At 40.2% G+C, this 21,535-nt stretch overlaps 1 protein-coding gene across 1 annotated transcript in view; it reads right to left on the minus strand.

Annotated features, from left to right (window-relative positions):
* The window catches only part of LOC137293652 (stalled ribosome sensor GCN1-like), a 64,140-nt gene that overhangs the window by 15,473 nt on the left and 27,132 nt on the right, over nt 1-21,535 (minus strand). The window contains exons 19-33 of the mRNA XM_067824333.1: nt 15,439-15,617; nt 14,903-14,996; nt 12,617-12,733; nt 11,981-12,173; nt 10,489-10,823; nt 9,338-9,562; nt 8,669-8,796; nt 7,656-7,848; nt 4,094-4,330; nt 3,578-3,772; nt 2,762-3,008; nt 2,240-2,361; nt 1,895-2,009; nt 1,235-1,414; nt 356-576 (exon numbers count right to left, since the gene is read on the minus strand). Of these exons, the coding sequence (XP_067680434.1) occupies nt 356-576; nt 1,235-1,414; nt 1,895-2,009; nt 2,240-2,361; nt 2,762-3,008; nt 3,578-3,772; nt 4,094-4,330; nt 7,656-7,848; nt 8,669-8,796; nt 9,338-9,562; nt 10,489-10,823; nt 11,981-12,173; nt 12,617-12,733; nt 14,903-14,996; nt 15,439-15,617 (2,781 nt within the window). The remainder of the gene's footprint in view (nt 1-355; nt 577-1,234; nt 1,415-1,894; nt 2,010-2,239; nt 2,362-2,761; nt 3,009-3,577; nt 3,773-4,093; nt 4,331-7,655; nt 7,849-8,668; nt 8,797-9,337; nt 9,563-10,488; nt 10,824-11,980; nt 12,174-12,616; nt 12,734-14,902; nt 14,997-15,438; nt 15,618-21,535) is intronic.

Genomic DNA, 21,535 nt, shown 5'->3' on the forward strand with positions numbered 1-21,535 from the left:
ACAGACCTGCAGATGCAATTTTGACACATAAAGACTGAGATTTATTTTACTGTTCTTGGGAACACAGAAACAGAGGTTTCCACTGTGCATCGGGTGCAAAAGGAAAAGTAGCAAAGATATGAATCAAGGCAAGGACAAATATTGATATAATGAGACTATAATATCCACAGACGTGTCTTCTATGCTCAGTCAAATTTGTTGTTTTACAATATTGCCCAGATTCCAGCTATTACACAACAACTTGTAGATAACGAAATCTACACCTGTTTAAGCAGCTATGATCCCACTTGGGAGCACACATAATAAAGGATATAACCAACACTGACCCAAACGGTCAGACTCCTGCCACACTAACCTTCTGATCCGTGAGGGAATACATGTTTCCCATGATCTGAGCAGCCATCTTCCTTGTGTCTGTTGTCCGGTCCTGGAATGCTCGCTGGATGACTGGCATGATAAGAGCCAGTGAGGGAGCATCAACAAAGTGAACAAATTTGGTGTTGAGCAGGATGTGAAGACTGGGTGTAGTCTTCTTGGTCGGGTCCTGTAGGGCGTCTATCAGGTCAGGCACAATTGCTGGAGGATAAGGCATCAAAAAGGTTTATCACAAGATGCATGAGAAATTATGTTTTGTTAGTTATTTAATGCACACTCAGGGACATTCAAGGTATAGGATGTTGGTCTATTAATAATCAAGCCTGGACCAGACAATCAAGTGATCAACAGAATGACTTTTGATCTATGGAATTGGGATATGATGACGTGTGTCAATGAAGTCAGTGAGCCAGACCACCTGATCTCCCTACCCACCTTGTATGACAGGCACAGAACCTCTGGGTAATTCCCCATGAATTACAAATTTGGATTTGTTTCAGATGATCCTTTCACAAGTAATCTATGCACTACAAAAACAGTAAACACTTCAGCTTCCATCTCTTGGTGGTTTCAGTGATGAAACTCAGCAGGTTTTGTACGAATGCATGCAGAAATAAAATTATAAGTATGTAGTCCACATGTTTGTGTGTGACATTTTCAGTACAATCCTGAATCATGTTACAATGTATTGTTTGTTTATATGTTGCGGTTTTAAGGTACTTTTTGAAATTATGTAGATCAAAATCTATGTGTCTAAAACCTGCATGCAAAATATTTTTTGCATGGTTTTATTAATTTTCTTTGCGTGAAAACCGCATGTTTCTGCGTTTTAAGAATCACACAAGTCACAGGTACCCACCTTGAATCTCAGGGTTTCTGATAACAGATCCAATCTGCAAGAGAGCTTGTGAGCCAGCCCGTTGTACCTTGATGTGTGAGTCTGTGAGCACCTCCGTCAGTTTGGGCACGATGTTTGGAAGACATGCTGACAGCTGTTTGGGAGCACAGTGAGCCATGGCTCCTAGCAGCTCAACAGATCCTGTAACAACACAAAATCAATCACAAAACTACCTCGAAAGATTAAGAAGATTTTTGAGCATTCAAATTGAAGTATTGTTGATGTCTGTGAAGTGGGCATTCACTTGATACAATATTGTGGCTGCCTAGGCAGAGACACAGTGACAGTCTTAGAGCCTGAACTGGCAAAGAGAAGTTGGGTTACGCCACCTTCAAGATTACTACATTGGGACTGGGACTAATGCTGATTTTGAAGAGTTACCCTATTGTAACATCATGCTATAGAATACCAGATGACCAAACAGTACACTACTTGGCAAGCCAGTCCTGGTTTTATTTAATCAATACCAAACACCTGGCAAGGCAAAAAGTACAATCGCTTCAAATTTTTTTTAATAGCAGTCAGGTATCACACCACCCATCGACTGCTCTCCAGGCAGGTCTCTTCATGAGACCTCAGAGGTAATGGTTAGAACCCAGTGTTTCAGGCATTGTGTCTCACCTGTCTTGGTCCTCCATTGGTCCTCTTCCAGGCCGTTGAGCAGTGCCGGGAGCACCAGTTTCACACCATGGGCACTCAGGTTCCGCATCACTGCCTTTGCACAATCATCAGCCGCCTGAATACAAACATAAACATCTTGTGTAATTATATCATATTTTACAAAACAACACAAAGCATTTCTTCTAACAGCTGGAAAAATGTCTGGACCAGACACATTTCATTGATTGATTTCAATGTACGAAATGTGATATTTATGATATGCAGAAACAATACAAACTTTCATAAAATTGTTCGACAAGACACTCAGAGTTTCAACATAGCAATCTATGGAGTAATATCACTCACCTCCCGCACATACTGGTTGTTGTCTCCAAAACACAACAGCAAGTGCTGGATGATATTCACGATGTATGGCTCAAACAACCGTCCAAGCATATTGCACAGCATCTCAAAGGCAAAAAGAGCACCTGCAACAGGAGGCAGGTACTGGAATCATGGAATGATCTACCCATTAGGATTTATTTTGATTTCTCTCACCCTTTACTCTAAAAATTGTGCTGACTGACCCCCACACACTATACACATAGAGTAAACTCTAGCTCGCAGCACCTACCCATGATCTAAAGCCTCTAGGCCTAAGCCTCAACTAGCACTTCTCCTGCCCCTATGTCTACAGTCTTCCCTAGCACTACCAATTCTCCTGCTAGTAGATCTACACCCTTCCCTAGCAATGCTCCATCCCTTTCCACTAGATCTACAACCTCTCTTGCACTAGTCCTTCACATACCCCAAGATGTACAGCCTGCCCTTGCACTAACCCTAGATCCAGCCTCTGGGCTAAATGTCCTGGCCCTACAGCTTCCCTACCTTCTCTCTTGCGTGGATTCTTTTTATCCTGAATGGCTGCAGTCAGGGTGTCCATTATCTGCTGTTGTTTCAACGCGAGCAGCCCCATTCCCTTGATGAGTCCTGCCAGGCCATATGCAGCACCACGGCGCTCGCCGTAGTTGTCTGACTCCAGAAGCAGATGCAGGAGACGCTGTACCAGATCGGGGGCACCCTGCTTGATTGATGGCACCAGTGGGGGCAGACAGTTGGCTACAGCCTCTTGCACCTGTCATAGATAGGCAGCATGAAAGCAAGTATTCCAAAAAAATCCATAATAATAATAATAATAATAATAATTCCATTCCGTCTGTGCATGCCATCAATTAGGTAACTGAGCCTGTCTATTACGATGCTTAGATTGCTTGGGAGCATGGTGTTTTGCTTTGGTCATCTCAATGCACTGGAACACACAAATGACACAACAGCGTACCTTTCACAGAATACACCATTACCACTCATCTCTGAATGATGATCACAAGGTGTTCTGTGTGCATTCAGCCTACAACTCAAGCTGCCTTTCAAGGTCGCATGGTATTATTGACCTGCCTGCCACCTACAAATAGTGAGTGAGTTTAGTTTATGCTGTCCTCAGCAATATTCCAGCTTTATGCCATCAGTTGGTAAAATAATCGAGTCTGGAGCAGAAAATCCAGAGATGAACAGCATAAGCAATTATCTACACAGCCAAACTGATCACCCAATCCTGTCGGTCACTTCTTACATCAAACATGGATTACTGAAGATCAGTTCTAACCCTGATCTTCAAGGGTACCTTGAAGTAGTAATGACACTTACCTCCTGTGAAGGTGTAGAGAGAGCACTGATCAGCTGGGCAGCTATTGGTTTCACTTTAGGGTTGTCAGAGTCCAGATGCTTGGCCAGTGTCCCCATCAGGATGACAATGCTCTGTCGGACTGTGTCGTTCTGGGCAGTGTCAGGTGCGTTTGCCATGAAGTTTTCAAACACTGGTAACAATTCATTCACGTTCTCCTGCAGACATGAGGGTCGAGCAATTTATAATCCAATTTGCTATTACATATCAGACTGAATGAGTTTAGTTTTACACCACTCCGCAACAATTCAGCTATGCGGTGGTGGTCTGTAAATAATCGAGTATGGACTAGACAATCCAGTGATCAACATCATGGGCATATATCTAAACATTTGGTAACTGATGTCATGTGTCAAGCAAGTCAGGGAGCTTGACCACCTGATCTCACTTACAGTATTCCAGCCATCACACCATGTGGAGTATTAGATACGAGGAAAAAGAAAGAATTATAAAATCATCCACTCCATGGTTAGCCATACCTTTCCATGAGTGTTCACACAGGCCAGTGCTGCATCTCGCATCTGGGAACGAACATCTGGGTTCCTGTCTCCGAGAGCGTTAGGGACGTAGAAGTCAAACAGGTCAGAGATACTATCCTGTGGGACAAGTGCTGCCATCTTATGGAGGGCGAGCGCGATACCCGACCTGGCATGCCACATGTCTGGGGGTTGCTCCTCAACTAACCGTCCAAACTGGTCCAGCTGGGGTGGTGGCATCTGAATAATCAATAATAGCTTTGTGCAGAATGAACTCAAAATATGAAAATTTGAATTTAATTAATTGTGGCAACCAATATGTAATTTTCTGAATAAAACTGACATTTTATACTTATCATGACTCATGCCTATTTGCTTATCACCTCCCTCTATGCCAAGTTAGTGGAAGACTTGAAATCCTTTGAAGTGCCCTTCTTTTGAAGCGGACGTATAATCACTCTCACCCACCAGAAGGCTCCCCGTTACCCATCACATTGGTCACATGACCAGCCCGTTTGTCACTCTCTTTGTAATTCCATAAGCCTGACACAAGAATCCAACGTGTCTGAGTTGGGCAGTAGGGAGGGCATGACATCTTAAGTCAGGAAAAGTATAAAATATCAACTTTATTCAGAAAATTACATATATTTCTTTATCCTGATACATGCTTATTTGTTCAGAGAATCTGACGGAATCGGTGGTGGGTCAGACCACGACCTAGTACTTTCCCCACCTCGGGAAATGTAACAGCATTTTTATTCAGTCCTGTTCCTCCAATATTCATCGTAAAAGATGTAGAATCACATCCAGTTGAACTTCTCATCTTGCGAAGCGATCGCTGATTGGAGCGTGATGATATATAGATCAGCTAGCATCTTGTTTGTGTCTAACATTACTGTATGTCAAGATTCCTATCAAGACAAGTTGTGACCCTTCACATGTAGAAGTATCTTCATTATGAGGACCGGGTCATAACCACTCATGCTTGTCTGTACGAGATGTGCGCATGGACACTGCCATTCTACTCCACAGAGCATCTTGGTCTCAACAAGTCACGTGATAAAGAGTGTGATTTTAGATATACTAGTTTCTTCCTCCAACTAGCTATCTATAGCAACTCTTTCTTCATGATGTCCTCACACAATCCTTCTTCATGTACAAGTAACTGTTTTACCAGTACAGGGTCATCATCATTTGTGATTAAGAGGGGTGAGTGAAACTCAGCGCATTTGTAGAACCATTTGTTGTTGTGGTACATTAAGAGGCCCAAACTGGTGAATGTCAGTGACATTCTCAGAGGTGATGTCTCGTAGGTAGTGGTTGACAAACACTGTGGATGATCTCCAAAAGCAGCCCTCCATTATTGCTGTAAGGGAGCTATTTCCATGTAGAGAGGGTGTTGATGCCAAGACTTACACTTCATGTGGACTGGAAACTTGAGGGGGTTTAAGTCCTGCTGCTTTATAGGCCCTTAGTATAACAGCTCTCATCCATACTGAGATAGTGTTGTGGGGTACTTCCGTAGGTGTCTCAGTATATAATCGGAAGGAAGATGAAGATGTCAAGTAGTCATTGATCATCTTATAGGTGTGGGCGTTGTAAGACGCCTTCAATGGTGAAATGAGGTCTAGCCCAGTCGTAATCGAAAATGTAATCTCTGAGTCTGAGAAAACGACTTCTTTTTCCCTCTGATGTAAGCTGGCACCTGTCCAGTGAGTCATCTCTATTCTGTCATGAATGCATTCGCGTGTGGTCTGAAACGGTTCATTGAACGTCCTCCCTGTGCAGAATGTCGGAGAGATCGTCATGTCTGCGTGCATCCCTGGAGTGGTCGTCATTCCGTGAAATCTTCCATGTGGAGACCACATCCGATGAAGATGAACAATGACGACGTCTTCAAGGGGTTTCAAATGTTCCACTTCGCATGAAGGGATGAAATAAGCATCAGTCAGGATAAGGAAAAATTACCATAATTTGTTAAAAAAAACCCATTATCCTATGTACATTCAGAATATTTTGTTGACAATACAATAATTGCAATCTTCTCAGATTCATATGTGTGTGTGTGTGTGTGTGTGTGCGCGCGCTTTTGTGTGCGTGAGTGGGTGCGTGCTTGGGTGGGTGGGTGGGTAGGTAGGTAGGTAGGTAGGTAGGTACATATGCACATACAAGTTTAGGTCAGAAAGTCATTGTATAGTTCCAGCTGAAACCTGACAGATGCCTGGTGACCTACACTCTTCAAGAATTCAATGTAGCTTAAATATTAATCAGACAAGTCCTTATCATGTTTGTCTTAGGTATAAAACACATTTTGATGCTGTTTTTATACAACTGTTATAATTTGTTTTGATGAAATAACTTATCATGTCCAGAAATGTCACGTCCAAATATTTCAATCACATCACTTGTGTGCAGTATGTTAATTATTGTCATCTTCATGAGAAAATTTGTACCAAAATGTCACAATATCAAATGCTGACAGTTATGATGGGTTAAGTGTCAGAGCCATGTAGCCTGTACACAGACACACAGATACAATCATATACATGTTGAATAAGCAGTACTGCAGCCAGGATTAACTTGGATGATTTTAGAAAATATGGGGCATTTTTCAGAAAATCTTGAGCCTTCATGGTTAGTCTTAAACACTTACACCTAAAAAATACTGTAAGTAAATTTTATAATCACGTTCTTTATTAAACTGTTCTGTTTTTTTTTTCTAAGGGATGAAAGTCAAATCTCTACTTCTATTTGCTGTAAAAAAAAGCTAAGGATATGTAGATAACAATGATGATTGACACTTGTGTACCCAATGACTAGGCCTTGCAGCCCGTTTCCATTTCGTCTGCTTGGTCAAGACATTTAGCAATATCAATCGTAACCTAAAAAAAAACCCCAAAACACCATCGATACCTTCTATATTTTGATCGTCTGCCTCTGATGACTCGATGTTGCTGACAAGTGATATTTTTCTGGCTTTCATTTGTAAATAATCTGTTATCCTTCTCTTCGGCATTGTGACGTCCAACAAACCAAGAAAGTTTGATCCTAAACTCCATACAACACGTCAAGCTCGAAACTACACACCGTCATACAAGCTCCTTACATCAAACATTAATGTTCCACAATCCAAAATACCCACATTAGCAATGTGCGAAGCTTAAGGAACCTCGTTAATAGTGGCTTCTTTCTGGTTTCAGAAATGGACGAGAAGTTATGAATGTTTTGTGTTTATTACTGACATTTAGGTAAGCTAATATTGTTTTCCAAATTACTGACACAGTCATGAATTAAAATAGCCATGTAACAAAGGTAACACCACGCCTGATGAGAAAAAATGTGCAAGAGATGATAATTTGTACCAATTTTGGCCCATATGTTTATGAGTAAAGTGACAAGGTGTGTACAATTTGTGAGACTCCTGCAATTATGCTGTCTGGCTGCAGCGCTGAAAAAGCCTATCAATTTAGATGTATCCTATTTTAAACCTTCTTGACACAGCATTACAATGAACAATTTATCTCTGTCAAGGCAGGCAGTAAGACAAAGTGGGTGATATACTCACAAATAACTTGTCCTCGTACTTCTGAAGCAAAAGTTGTATTGTGGCAGGAATCAGTTCCTGGTGAACCCCCAACACTTGAGCCAGCGTCTCTGCCGCTGCTCGCCGGATAACAGCCTCATCATGGATGACATCCTCCACTAAGGCAGTGCTCAGTTCCTCACAAGGCTCCTCCAGATCTAGATCTTCCTTCAGTCTACAAGTCACATGTAATATTTGAGGTTGTTGGTACTCATTCTGACATAATAACATTGCCACGAGAATATACGGAGACTCATTCTAATGTCATGAATTAAATGTATCAAAGTGACTTGAAAAGTGTTTCGATATTCTGTAGATATCATGTAATATATTTCTATCTAAGAAACAAAATCATATGAAATGTATCAATGTGACATGATAAAAGTCTTCCACTTGCAAGCAGTACTAACCAGAGTCTTGGGTTTGAGGAGTACAGCTAGCCAGCTTTAGTGTAAAAGAGATTAGTGATGCCATTTGACTGTGACATGATGGTAACACGATGTTCTCAACTATATTGTAATAAACATTAATTCTAGCAAAATCTTCTAGCAGAAATCATTTGGTCTTAGGCTCCAGATGTGCATAATAAAGAGAGGCACAAAGATGGAGTGAGTGAGTGAGTATGGTCTTATGCCTCATTCTGCAATATGTCAGCAATATCATGGCTGGGGGTATCAGAATTGAACCCGGTTCTTTGGGTGGATGAGTAGTCACTTTATCCACTAGTCTATCCCAACACCCCTCAACAAAGATGGAGCAATGATTGGGAGCTCGGAAAAAGGTGCATGTGTGCACACACTATCTGAAACATTCATAAAGGGACTGCGAGGAAATGTGTCTGGAAAACACTTTTAGTTGTGTTAACCACTTGTGTAAGAGCCAACCCTTCACCTGGGTATGGTGTGATGCTGTGTTATTCTCACCAATTCCAAACTGGAATTTCAGCTGGAACTTCTGACCAAACCCATGATGCATACAACACAAACATTACTTACTTTTCTGCTAACCTCTTCACATGGTCCTCCACATCGTTGGAGGCAACCCACACTCTTTTGGCGATATTCAGTCCAAGATCAAAGTTGTCATCTATGTTTGGCAGGACATTCTCTAGAGCTTGTAAGCACTGAACATCAAGACAAGGGGAATGTTGTTTATCATATGAAGTCGGTTCATGTATTATGAGTGATTACAAGGATAAAAACAGACACCAATGAATCATTGACGAAACAGACTAAGTGGAACAACATAAATATACATGGATCCATCTCTAAAAGCCTACCTGTACAGAGGCATGGATTACCTGTAACAGGGCAGATTATACCTGTAACAAGGCATGGATTACCTGTAACGGCAGATTACACCTGTCACAGGGCAGTTTACCTGTAACGGCAGATTACACCTGTAACAAGGCATGGATTACCTGTAACAGCAGATTACACCTGTAACAAGGCAGTTTACCTGTATCAAGGCAGTTTACCTGTAACAGGGCAGATTATACTTGTAACAAGGCAGTTTACCTGTAACGGGGCAGATTACACCTGTAACAAGGCAGTCTACCTGTCACAGGGCAGTTTACTTGTAACAGGGCAGTTTACTTACAACAAGGCCTTGCCTAATCATAACATAGCAAATCCTATCTGCAGCTACATACATGACTATCTTACCTGTAATGATGCATCCCGAACAGCAGTGCATGGTGACTGTAACCCTTCTAATAGAACAGAGATCTCCTCTTGGCTGACTGTGGCACAGCCGTCGTCGCCATTGCTGCAGCAGGCTATCTCCCTCAATGCCTGTGTGGCACCTTGCTGACAGCTGCCTGGCAGTGTTCCCACCACTTGCAGACACAGCTCCAGGAGCTGCCTCAGAGGGAGCCAGCTTGGGTTGTACTGGATGTACAGGGAGAGGACACATGTCACATCAAGTTTAACAGATGACAACATTGTCACAAGGACCAAAACATGATGACCTTAAACAGTAATCAACCTAATCATGTTTTCTTTGAGAGGACCAATTTTGTGCCTAATGATCAAGATACCTTTTTCTGAAAAGAAATAGTAGGAGACAGTTAAGAAAAGATCACAACTGATAAAAAATTGTATTTTTAGATTTTGAGAGTAAGTCTGAATCGTTTCCATGGAAATCAGGAAAAATAAAAATGCCCAAAATCTGCAACTAGCAAAAAGCATCACTTTTGCATCTGCTTCATATATTTGCCAAGTTTTGCTGAAACTTTAGAGTTGTGATCCAGAAATGAAGCACATTCCTTCCTTTTGAGACTAAGTCTGAACTGTCTCCGTGGAAAATGAGAAAATAGTAAATCACAAAAGCCTGCCATCAGCAAAAGGCATCACTTTAAGTTCTGACTGATATATCTACCAAGTTTTGCAGATAAATATTTTTTTTGTTATGATCTGGAGATGGAGCCCACCCCTCCCATTAGACTAAGTCCAAAAAGCTTCCATGGAAACCAAGAAAAACAAAAATGCCAAAAATCTCTAATGACCATAGCTTCAATCATAGTTTCAGGTTGTTATGTCTGTCAATTTTGATCTAGAAATATTGAACGGCTTTTGAGTTATGCTCCAGAAAGAATATGATCATGGATAGACGGACAGGCAGACGAGGCGAGGGCTATATACGCCCGCAATACATGCCCAGGTAGATGGTAGATGAATCCTAAATATTGTCAATAAACGGTAGGTGATATTTAGAAATTAATTCATGGTTAAATAGGAATTGAAACTTCACAAGAAAGGCCACCTGACGATGCTACTACCCTGGCTGAATGTCACAGAACGACACTGTCACTCACCTCTTCCCCACATGTTCTGCAATCCTCTCCAACCTTCCTCATCTTGGCATGCTCAGTAATAAGCTGTAAAGCGAGGCCACAGACAGCCTCATCTCCACCCACTGTTGCCGCTCCCTTCCGCAGAACACTCCACAACAAGTAATAAATAAAAGCAAATGTACAGGCAGGGAACAGGGACTGCTCCCTCTCCTCAAGCACCAAATGTAGGTCGGCTGCGCGGTGCAGCAGTTGGATCACACGACCTGCTTGCTCAGCACGTGCCTCACGAGTCCAGTTCACAGAGATATCACACACTGGCTCCATCTGTCTGAGTGTCACATTGCTCACAATAATACCTGAAATATACAAACATGAGGTACACAAAAATGTGCACTTAAAGCACACAAGTGTCAGTAGTAATCCTCATAACATCAGTGGTTTGTTACTTGTTTCAAACAGAAGCATTTCAGTTTCTATGGCAGTATGCAATATCAACTAGACTGGATGAGACAATCCAATGATTGATATGATGAGCTCACAGGATAGGAGAGTGAGTGAATATGGTTTTATGTTGTTATGAGCAATATATGCTGGGTATAGACAAATGGACTCAAACATGTCACCCATCCAAGTTTCATAAAGTAATCCAGCAACATGCCTCTTGCGACAAACATAGGTCGCTGGTGACCAGTTTGAACATGGAATGAGAAGATAGTTTACTTGTATATAAGGCCATTTGACCTACAGTGCAAAATAGTACACAGTACAGATGCATTACCCGATATGTATGCAATATGTGTCAAAGAGGCAAATTTCACTAACAGTATTTCAGAGAATACACTTAATACAGCTATAGGACAAGGTTGTTAGACATGTTACATATCTGAGGACACTGGATGGAGATAAAATGGCCGGTTGTAAGTTTATATAGGATGGCACATCATACAGCTGAGCTATCAGATGTGTACATACCACAAATCAAGGAGATCATGATGTTAACACTATGTCACAGGATAAACATATTTTAAATGCTTTACAGAGTTGTTATTGTATTAAATATCCGAGAAGTTTACATAGGCTTCAGGCAAAGACATATTTCCCACTTGGTTGGCTATAGAATTATACATCAGTAACATTTTTACTGACAGTGTCCAAACATGGAATGAGTGACTTAGAGAACACTTTGACCACTAAGCTATCCCAATGCTCCAAAAAGAGCGACTTCAGTTTTTCACCACTTCTGCAATATTCCAGCACTATCACAGAATTGGACACAGAATAGGCTCCACATTTTGTACCCTTGAGGGGATTCAAACCCAGGACTACATGATGAGTGAAAGCTTAAACTACTCTTAAGCTACATCACCAACCGTTGCTGACATGCAACAAAACCGGTCACTAAGCTTTACCACCATTAGATGGCCTCTTGACATGGACAGTTTACAGCAGACCAATTTTGACAACAGTCCACATGGGTAAACACTGATAATTTTAGGATGTTACAATATCTGACCTTGAAGTTTATCCTCGAATGCTGCTTGACCGAGATCTACAAAGACTTGACTAGCCCTTGAAGCAGCCAAGGGGGACTGAAGCAAGGGAGACAACAACGCACAGATGTCCTTCATGTAGACGCAGAAAGCAGACTTGTTCCCCTTGAGAGCTGCCAGCACCAGACTGCATGCGCACTGCAGTGTTTTGTCAAGCTGCCGCAAAAACAATTTCACTCAGTCCTAATGTTGCTGACAAATCATAAATCAAGAGACACTATTATCTAACATCACGAAAAACCAAGCTGCCAAAGTCAGTGAAGCAGAAATGAATGAAAAACATATTCAAAATGTTCAATTACAGAATATCGAAAGATAGTCATAACCTAGTCATCTTGGACTATATTGAATGTCAAGTGGCAACTATTCACCCATTTCATTGCTATAAGGTTAAAAGAAGTTATACTTTATGAATAACAAAGCACCGTTTGTGTATGGTTATGAACAGCATTTCGGTGACATCACACAGATGTGGGAGGGAAACCCAATGTGACTAATGTCTCCACTTAATACACATTAAGGGAAACACAGACACTAACGAGGCCAAAGACCAGAAGCTGGGATGGCTTTGGCTGAAATCGAAGGGACATAACTCTCACCCCTCTCAGTCTTGTTCTGATTTCTGCCTCTCTTTCCTTCTGCGCAGCGACCATCTCCTCCTGTTTCTTGGTCAGTTTTGGGCCAGTGTCCTTCTTCCCCTTTTTCTTCTCCAGTTCCTGGCCAAAACATCATGACAATTTCAGAGAATGTGATCTACAAGTTTCGTGGAAACTTGCATTCAGAGCACTGCAACCAGATGTGAGTAGTTTGAAGAGGACCTTATGCTTTTCCCAGTCTATAAGGACTTTATCATTACTATCACATTAACATAACTGAAGAAACAAGCAAGGTTAAAAATATCAAATTGAAAAGTGTTTCGATTTGTCATTTAACACCCCAATATTCCAGCTATATGGCACCCGTCTGTAAATAATGACGTGTGGACTAGATAATCAAGTGACTGACATCATGAGGATTAGCCTACGCTTTGGGGATACAATGACATATGTAAATCAAGTCAAGGGCCTGTCACCCAATTTTCATCAACCTTTGAAAAACAAGCACACTACAACTTCATAGTCTTTTCAGATCCCATTTTGTAAAACTAACGTAACACATTTTATGTGAAATCCTGCAACTACATGTGGTGAAAATGATTTTATATGAATGTTTGAAAGTCATTGAAGTGACCGAATGTACTTGACACTGAAAGAAACCATTTCAAGCTATACAACAGCCTGTAAATGCTGTAGTCTAGACAAGACATGACAATGATCTATGGTATTAATAACCAGTGGTGTACCGATCTATCAAATAATCAGTTTATTGATTGTTTCACAATCAAACTTTGATATACGATTGAAAAAATTCCAATTAATAATGCTGTATACTATCTTAAAGAATAACATAAACGATTGGTGTTCATGTAGTATATAGAGGATACTAAACGACCTTCTGTGTTATACAATTTTCACTAAACGAGTTAATGATTCGGTATCAAACAAGCAAAAGTGAGTTTGATACTAAATTTTTCACAAGTTTAATAAAAATGGTATTTTCTGGAAGCGAGTTTAGTATTCTGTTTATTACTCTGCAACATAAATTGATAGAAATTGCTGCGACATTGCCTACAGTGCGATGACTCAGCTTTCGGAGAGTCAAGCAAGGTCTAACACCATTGTGTAGCATTGTGACGTCATAACTGTAAATCAGTGATATGTTAAGGCGCAGGATTATTATCCAATGAGAATTGTCGCTAGTAGACATCGCCAAGATGATGGTAGATTTCATGCTAAAAAAGTCGAGTCTGAGTGTTAAATGAAATGTAATGTTTTCACTTGTAAGAAAAATCAAATAAAAAATTATGAAACTGCGGGTCCATTATCGAAAATCATATTGAATCGAGGTCTGGGTAAATCATTGCAGCTCTAGATGATACCATGGGATGCACTAAGAGATGCACGAGGTACTGGAGATCAACTTGAGAGAGACACAGAAACAAGCATGGAGTATCATGTTACTACAAACATCATTCTCTTCCCACAGTGGTTATTTGTCATATCTTCCTACGTAACCTCTGTTCTAACATGACCATTTCATAGGGCGAGTGTTCAAGACTCGTGTTTGGAGGCAATCAGATTTAGTAGTGCAATCAGCAACCTTGTTTCAAAAGTGATCGTTCGCAAGATCTTGTCAATTGCCGGATGCATCGGGAAAACTAGAACCGCTTCCTGAGCACGATACTCAAATGTTTTCTTATACGCAGAACGCAGTCATGTCATAATTGTTTCTCCACATTGCTTGCATTTGTCAAGTTGAATTTAAGTCGATGTAACACGTGTTCTGATTGGACAGAAAAAAAAGGGAGATAAATCTGCTGCCATTTTGTGCCGCTAGGGGATTTTATGAGAACTGCGAAATATGGCCGTATTAGAACACAAGCTCGTAGGAGGATATGACAGGTAACCTCTGTACAATGTACAAACATATCCAACCTGGATTCCAAGAGAGACAAGCATGAGATGCTGGGCTCAAGTAGCTGCCACCAAATCCAGAGGAGAAGAATGGTTTATTTGCACTCTGCAGTATTCCATTTATATGGTGGCAGTATGAAAACAATCAAGTCATGACCACACAATTCAGTGATCAACACCATGAGCATCAATCTCCCAAACTGGGACATGAAGACACGTGTCAATGACGTCAGCAGCCTAAACACCTGATCCCATTAGCTGAACAATTATAACCCAGACCTTCAAGGGAGATAAGCATGGGTTGCTGAAGACTAATTGTATCCAATTCTAAATCATGGGTCCCTCAAGGGTCAATGTTCCTTGGTACCTCACCTTCCTCAGCTCCAACTCTGCTAACTGTTCCTTGTGGGAGTACAGGCGATTCTCTCGCTTGATATTGGTCTCCTTCGTCTCAGACTTCATAGCACTGTAACCATCGAAGCATCATCACACCATGACTGCAGGTAATGTGTCCACACAGACATTTCTGTTGCCATATAATTCATATACTGACAATAAGAACCTATTTTTAAAATTTCACATTCCAAAAAAAGGACATCATATTTTTTTCTGAAAAATCACAATATGCTTCCAACACACTTTCCACAAATGATAAAAGACTTGGAAACAGACATATTTAAACAGCATAATATATTGTCAAAACAAATGCTGCAAAATAATGAACCGGGTAAAAATTGTAGTGCTTACTGTTTTATCTACCAATTCATCTATACTACTCAAAACAAATTCAAGAAGACTTGATTCTTCCATAACACAAAAGCTAAGCTGTCACGGCAACTAGCTGTTTCATAACATTTTGAGAAGAAATCCCTCCCCTCAACAGAAGCTTATGGCAGTATTCAACATACCTCTCAATGATGGAGTTGTCATACAGCTGTCCGTCAGGTGTGAGGAAGATATGGTAGTCGGTCTGGGTGACCTGTGTCAGATCTGGATTCCCGAGAATCTCTAGCACGTAATGCAATAGTGGAGGCAAGATGGCAGCTGGCTCCACAAACGCCAGAGTGCTCACTGCATTGCACACACTCTGTCATGAGAGATAAAACAGTTGATAAAAGGATTGGATTGAGTAAATACTCCTGCAAGTATATAAATGAAATCTCATATGAAATTGTGACAGGCTACTTTTAACTTCTTGTTATTTGTTGTTTTATGCTGCACCTAGCAATATTCCAGCCATATGACAGCGGTCTGTAAATGATCAAGTCTGGACTACACAATCCAGTGATCAATAGCATGAACTTCGATCTGTGAGTGAGTGAGTGAGTTAAAATTTAATGTCACATCGGCAATATTTCAGCCATATCGTGACGGGAACGGAACATTAAAATGGAATATATGAGTATTATAACAATCAGTCGACGAAGGACAGTAAAAAACTAGAACATCACAGAAATGAATGTAAAACTAGTAGCTATGCCTAAAACAATTTATCTATAGAGGACAATACAATATAAAACCGGGCTATAGATTGCCAACAACTGAAGGTAGATCACCATTCTAGGGACCATGGGGACTTACAGTACTTTTGCTACCTGCATGGACCCTAGCTGGATTTACATCATCCCCTCAGCCGTCAGCAATTTCGGAAATCTAGCCATACAATAAAAATACACTTATACTACCATTAAAAACGTGGAAATTTAGAATTTACTTTGCATGTTTGTGGACTTACGTACCCTCTCAGGAGGACAATAATTTTACAATACTTCAACCCCCTTTGAGGGTACAGCCACCAACAATTCAAGTTACTAATTCAAACTACCAGTCATTAAAATACATCTATTTACAGAAACATATTATTCAAAATTCAACCCAAAAATCAATTTCTTTTAAAAAAGCTATAATTAAATGAGAATTAACGCTGGTAAAAAGATCCTTAATTGTTTTAACTGTAAAATACTTATCCCTTGTGATGGAGAATTCAACACAGTCAAGCAGAATATGCTTGACCGTGACTCTCTCATCACAAGGGATACAAAATGGAGGATCTTCACCTTTTAACAGGTACGCATGAGTGTATCTAGTGTGGCCAACACGACATCGTCGCAAAATAACCTCTTCAAATCTGGACTGACAACCCAAGTGGGTATAACCAATGTAAGGTTTTGTCTCATGTAATTTATTGATACCCACTTGGGTGTCCCACTTCTTTTGCATCAGATCACGGATATAAGATCTAATGGGGGCTTTGTAATCACTATAAGGAATAAGAAGTGGTGTCACAGATTTGTTGAGTGCTGCTTTAGCAGCAAGGTCAGCCAGTGTGTTACCAGAAATGCCTACATGGCTGGGTAACCAACAAAAGACGATGTCGTATTGGCCAGTAGCAAGATCATTATACAATTCAATAATTTCTATTAAAAGTGGATGTTTGCAAGAAATATTTTTAATAGCCTGAAGGCAAGAAAGAGAATCGGAATAGATTATATATTGTTTACGTTTCGGGTGTCTTTGAATATATTTGAGAGCTGTTAATATGGCGTTAGCTTCAGCTGTAAAAATAGAACTATTATCTGGTAATCTAGAAGATATTGTTCTGGATCCAATGACAGTGGCACAAGCCACTGCGCCACCGTCCTTGGACCCATCTGTAAATAAAGGTTTGTAATTGCTATATTTATGCTTTAATTGATGATATTCTTGTTTATATTGTAAGTCATTTGTTTCTGATTTTTTAAAAAATGTTAATGTTAGGTCAACTTGTGGCCTAACCAACTGCCAAGGAGGAGAAGAAAGAAGACGGGAAGGCGATATACTTTCCAGCTCAATACCGGCAGAAGAAATAAATGGTTTAATTCTGTGCCCAAGAGGTGGAACAAGAGAAGACTTTTTGTTATACAAATCTTCATAAAGGGGATTGAACACACAGTTATAGGCAGGGTTAGATTCATCAGAATATAATTTAGTAGTGTATTGTAAAGACAATTTTATACGACGTTGAGTAAGAGATGGTTCATCGGCCTCAACGTAGAGACTATCAATAGGTGAAGTTCTGAAAGACCCAAGGCAAAGTCTTAAGCCTTGATGGTGGACAGAATCAAGAAGTTTAAGGTTGCTGTTGCAGGCTCCACCATATACGATGGAACCATAATCGAGTTTCGAACGTATGAGTGATCGATACAGGTGTAAGAGGGTTGCTTGATCTCCTCCCCACTTTGTGTTGGAAACAACTTTCAACAAGTCAAGAGCCTTCAAGCATTTAGTTTTAAGGGACTTGATATGAGGCAGAAATGTTAAATGGGAGTCAAAGATTAGGCCCAAGAACTTGGCCTCCTTTACAACTTTGATGGGAGTGCCATCTAGAGATAGTTCAGGGTCCTTATGTGGTTTATATTTTCTGCAAAAATGTATACAGTTAGTTTTGGATTTAGAAAATTTAAAGCCGTTTTCAAGACACCATTTATTTATTTTGTTTAAACACAACTGCAGTTGTCGTTCAATAGTATGCATATTTTTCCCACGACAAGAAATATTAAAATCATCCACAAATAATGATCCATCAATTGAATCGTTTAAAACTTTTGATAAACTGTTTATCTTTATGCTAGAAAGTGTGACAGACAAAATACTGCCTTGTGGAACACCCTGATCCTGATTGTAATGATCAGACAGGGTAGAACCCACTCGAACTTGAAACTGTCTGTCCTTTAAAAAATTTGCTATAAATTGAGGTAAACGACCTCGCAAGCCGTAGTCATGTAGGTCTCTTAAAATACCATATTTCCAGGTTGTGTCATATGCTTTTTCTAGATCAAAAAAGATAGACACAGTATGTTGTTTATTAATTAGTGCATTTTTAACAAATGATTCTAAACGCACTAAGTGATCGACAGTACTTCTGTTTTTACGGAAACCACACTGTATATCAGTTATAAGGTTATTTGTTTCCAAGTACCAAACTAGTCGATTGTTTATCATGCGTTCCATGGTCTTGCAAACACAGCTAGTTAATGAAATCGGACGATAATTGGATGGATCCGTATGATCACGTCCAGGTTTAGGTATGGGTACTACTATGGCGTCACGCCATGAGGGAGGAAAGTTACCCGATGTCCAAATATCATCAAAAATATTGAGAAGAGTTTCTAGGCAGGATTCTGGAAAGTGCTTCAGGAGTTGATAATGTATGTTATCAGCTCCAGTAGCAGTGTCATGAGCTTGATCAAGAGCAGTATGGAGTTCATGAATAGAAAACGTTTCATTATAATCTTCCCCATTATCAGAATTGAAATTAATAGTTTTCTTTTCTTGTTGTTTTTGATATTGCTGGAATTTTGGTACATAATTTGAAGAGGAAGAGTGTTTAGCAAGGGTTTCACCTAGTTTATTAGCAATATCTGATTTATCAGTAAGCAATTGATCTCCATGTTTGAGATGATGGACAGTAGATTTAGTACCTTTACCTTTGATTTTCTGGATCATGTTCCATACCTTGGACATGGGTGTCCGAGAATTTATTTTGGACACATAATTTTGCCAAGATTGGCGTTTGTTTTGTTTAAAAGTACGCCGCGCTTTAGCATTTAAAATTTAAAATTTATTTAAATTATGTACCATAGGATGGCGACGGAAATAATGTTCTGCCTTTTTCCTTGCCTTCCTAGCTTGTTTGCACTCATCGTTGAACCATGGTTTTCTTATGTGTGGAACTACAGAGGAATTTGGTACACACTCATCAGCTATGGAATTCAGTTCATCAGTAAAACATTTAATAGCATCAGGAACGTCAATAAAAAGTTCGGGTTTAAGTTTTTCAGCACACAGTGTTTCATATAAAGTCCAGTTAGCCTTTGTAAAATTCCGCCTTGATGATGGAGGAACATCAGATGGAGTTACAGCTTTTAATATAGTAGGAAAATGGTCACTTCCACAGAGGTCATTGTGGACTGACCATTCAAATTCATTTAATAGTTCTGAATTTGTAAGTGACAAGTCGAGAGCAGAATAAGTCCCTGTACCAGGGTGTAAATATGTGTTGGAACCATCATTATAAATACATAAATCATTGTCAGAACAAAAGTCCTCCAACAATTTACCTCTAGTGTTTGTATTTACACTACCCCAGAGTGGGTTGTGGCCATTTAAATCTCCCATTATAATACAGGGCTTTGGGAGCTGATCATATAGAGCTTGAAGATCGGTTTTGGCAAAAGCCGAAGATGGTGAAATATAAAGAGAGCATAGCGTAAACGCTACATGTAAAATAATTCTCACTACAACAGCCTGCATATTAGTATTAAGTGAAACAGGGCTTTGAATAACATTTTGTTTGACTAGAATGGATGATCCGCCAGTGGCCCTATCACCCAGAGGTGAAAAACAATGATATGCATTAAAATGGCGAAGGTCAAATGCATCTGTTTGTTTTAAATATGTCTCTTGGAGACATAACGCTGAAGGTGTGAAATCTTGGACTAATAGCTGTAATTCATGTAAATTAGTCCTCAAACCTCTGCAGTTCCATTGTACAATATTATTGGAATAAACTATCTTTTGGGGGGATTTTTTTGGGATCTACCCCGCACTCTTTTGGAGGGCGACAAGCTATGTGCTCTAGAATGGACGTTTTCAGAAACGTCCATATCTTCAAGAGACCCATATTTATTAAACAACTGAATTTTATTTTGTGACCCCTTAGGAGCTCTGCCACTTTGTTGTTTTGAAGCATCTGACTTAGGTTTGGGTTTAGTTTTAACAATTTGTTGTCTATCAGCTGTTGAATGAGACTCAGAGCGTGACTGTGAAGATGACTTATGATCAGAGGACTTTGATGTAGTAGGAAGTGATTCCTCAGTCTGGGATGATATAGCAGGGTATAAAACCTGTGGGGAGTCGGAACTGACCCAAGTCAAGGTAGTTTGGCATCCTGTGGATGATTTTGTTATTTTAGAGCTGAATTCAGATGATGATTTTGCTACTGTAGCATAACTTTCTAGAAGGTCAGATCTCTTCACCAGTTTCTTTGCCTCAGAAAAAGAGATATTTTGGGTGAACTTTATTTTGTTAATCGCCATTTGCTCTTTCCATATTGGACACTGTTTTGACGAAGATGAATGGTCGCCAGAGCAGTTAGTGCATTTTTTAAAGTCACTGTCACAATCTTCTGTTGTGTGTGTCTTCTCACCACAGTGAGCACACACAACAGACAATGTGCAGGTAGATACACCGTGTCCATATTTCTGACATTTAAAACACCTGAGCGGGTTGGGGATGTAGGTTTCAACTTGGATATTGCAGTAACCCGCCTTTACTGATTTGGGAGCATTTGGCAATGAAAAAGAAAACAGATAGGTATTTGTTTGGATTGTTTCATTGTTTTTTCGGGTGGAAAAGCGCTTCACATACAGCACACCTTGATCCTTCATTTCGCATGCTATATCAAGCTCGGACATGTCAGCAAACAACCGATCACGATCTCTGACGATACCTTTACTTGTGTTCAAGGTCTTGTGAGCAGAGACCGTGACCGGAATGCCCACAAAAGATTCAATGTTCATCAGATTGGTTGTCTGCTGTTTCTTGCCACACTCTATTAGCAATGCACCCGAACGCAAGCGTCTAATGTTCTTGACATCCCCAGCAATACCTTGAATGCCCTTAGATACTGCGAAAGGGTTCAACTTCAATGGTGTCTTGTCCGGAGTCTCAATAACGAGGAAACGTGGCAAATACTCAATCGATAGAGACGGTCTATGAGAAGTATCAACGGGATCAATTTCAAGTGGACGTTTGGTTTTTTTGGGGGGTATTTCATAAGCCATGATTGGTGTCATATGATTCATCATCCGAGCTCCCCACCCACCACGGAGTATCACAAGGACAATGCTAAAGCAAGCGGGCCTCCAGCTTGCAGCACCAAGGATACCCGGATGATATACTCCAGCAGAAGAATTAAGAGATTAATAATTCTACCAGATTGGCCCATGAGCCACCGCCTTCTGG

The sequence above is a fragment of the Haliotis asinina genome, chromosome 1 (genome assembly GCF_037392515.1).
Source record: "Haliotis asinina isolate JCU_RB_2024 chromosome 1, JCU_Hal_asi_v2, whole genome shotgun sequence".
Lineage (NCBI taxonomy): Eukaryota > Metazoa > Mollusca > Gastropoda > Lepetellida > Haliotidae > Haliotis > Haliotis asinina.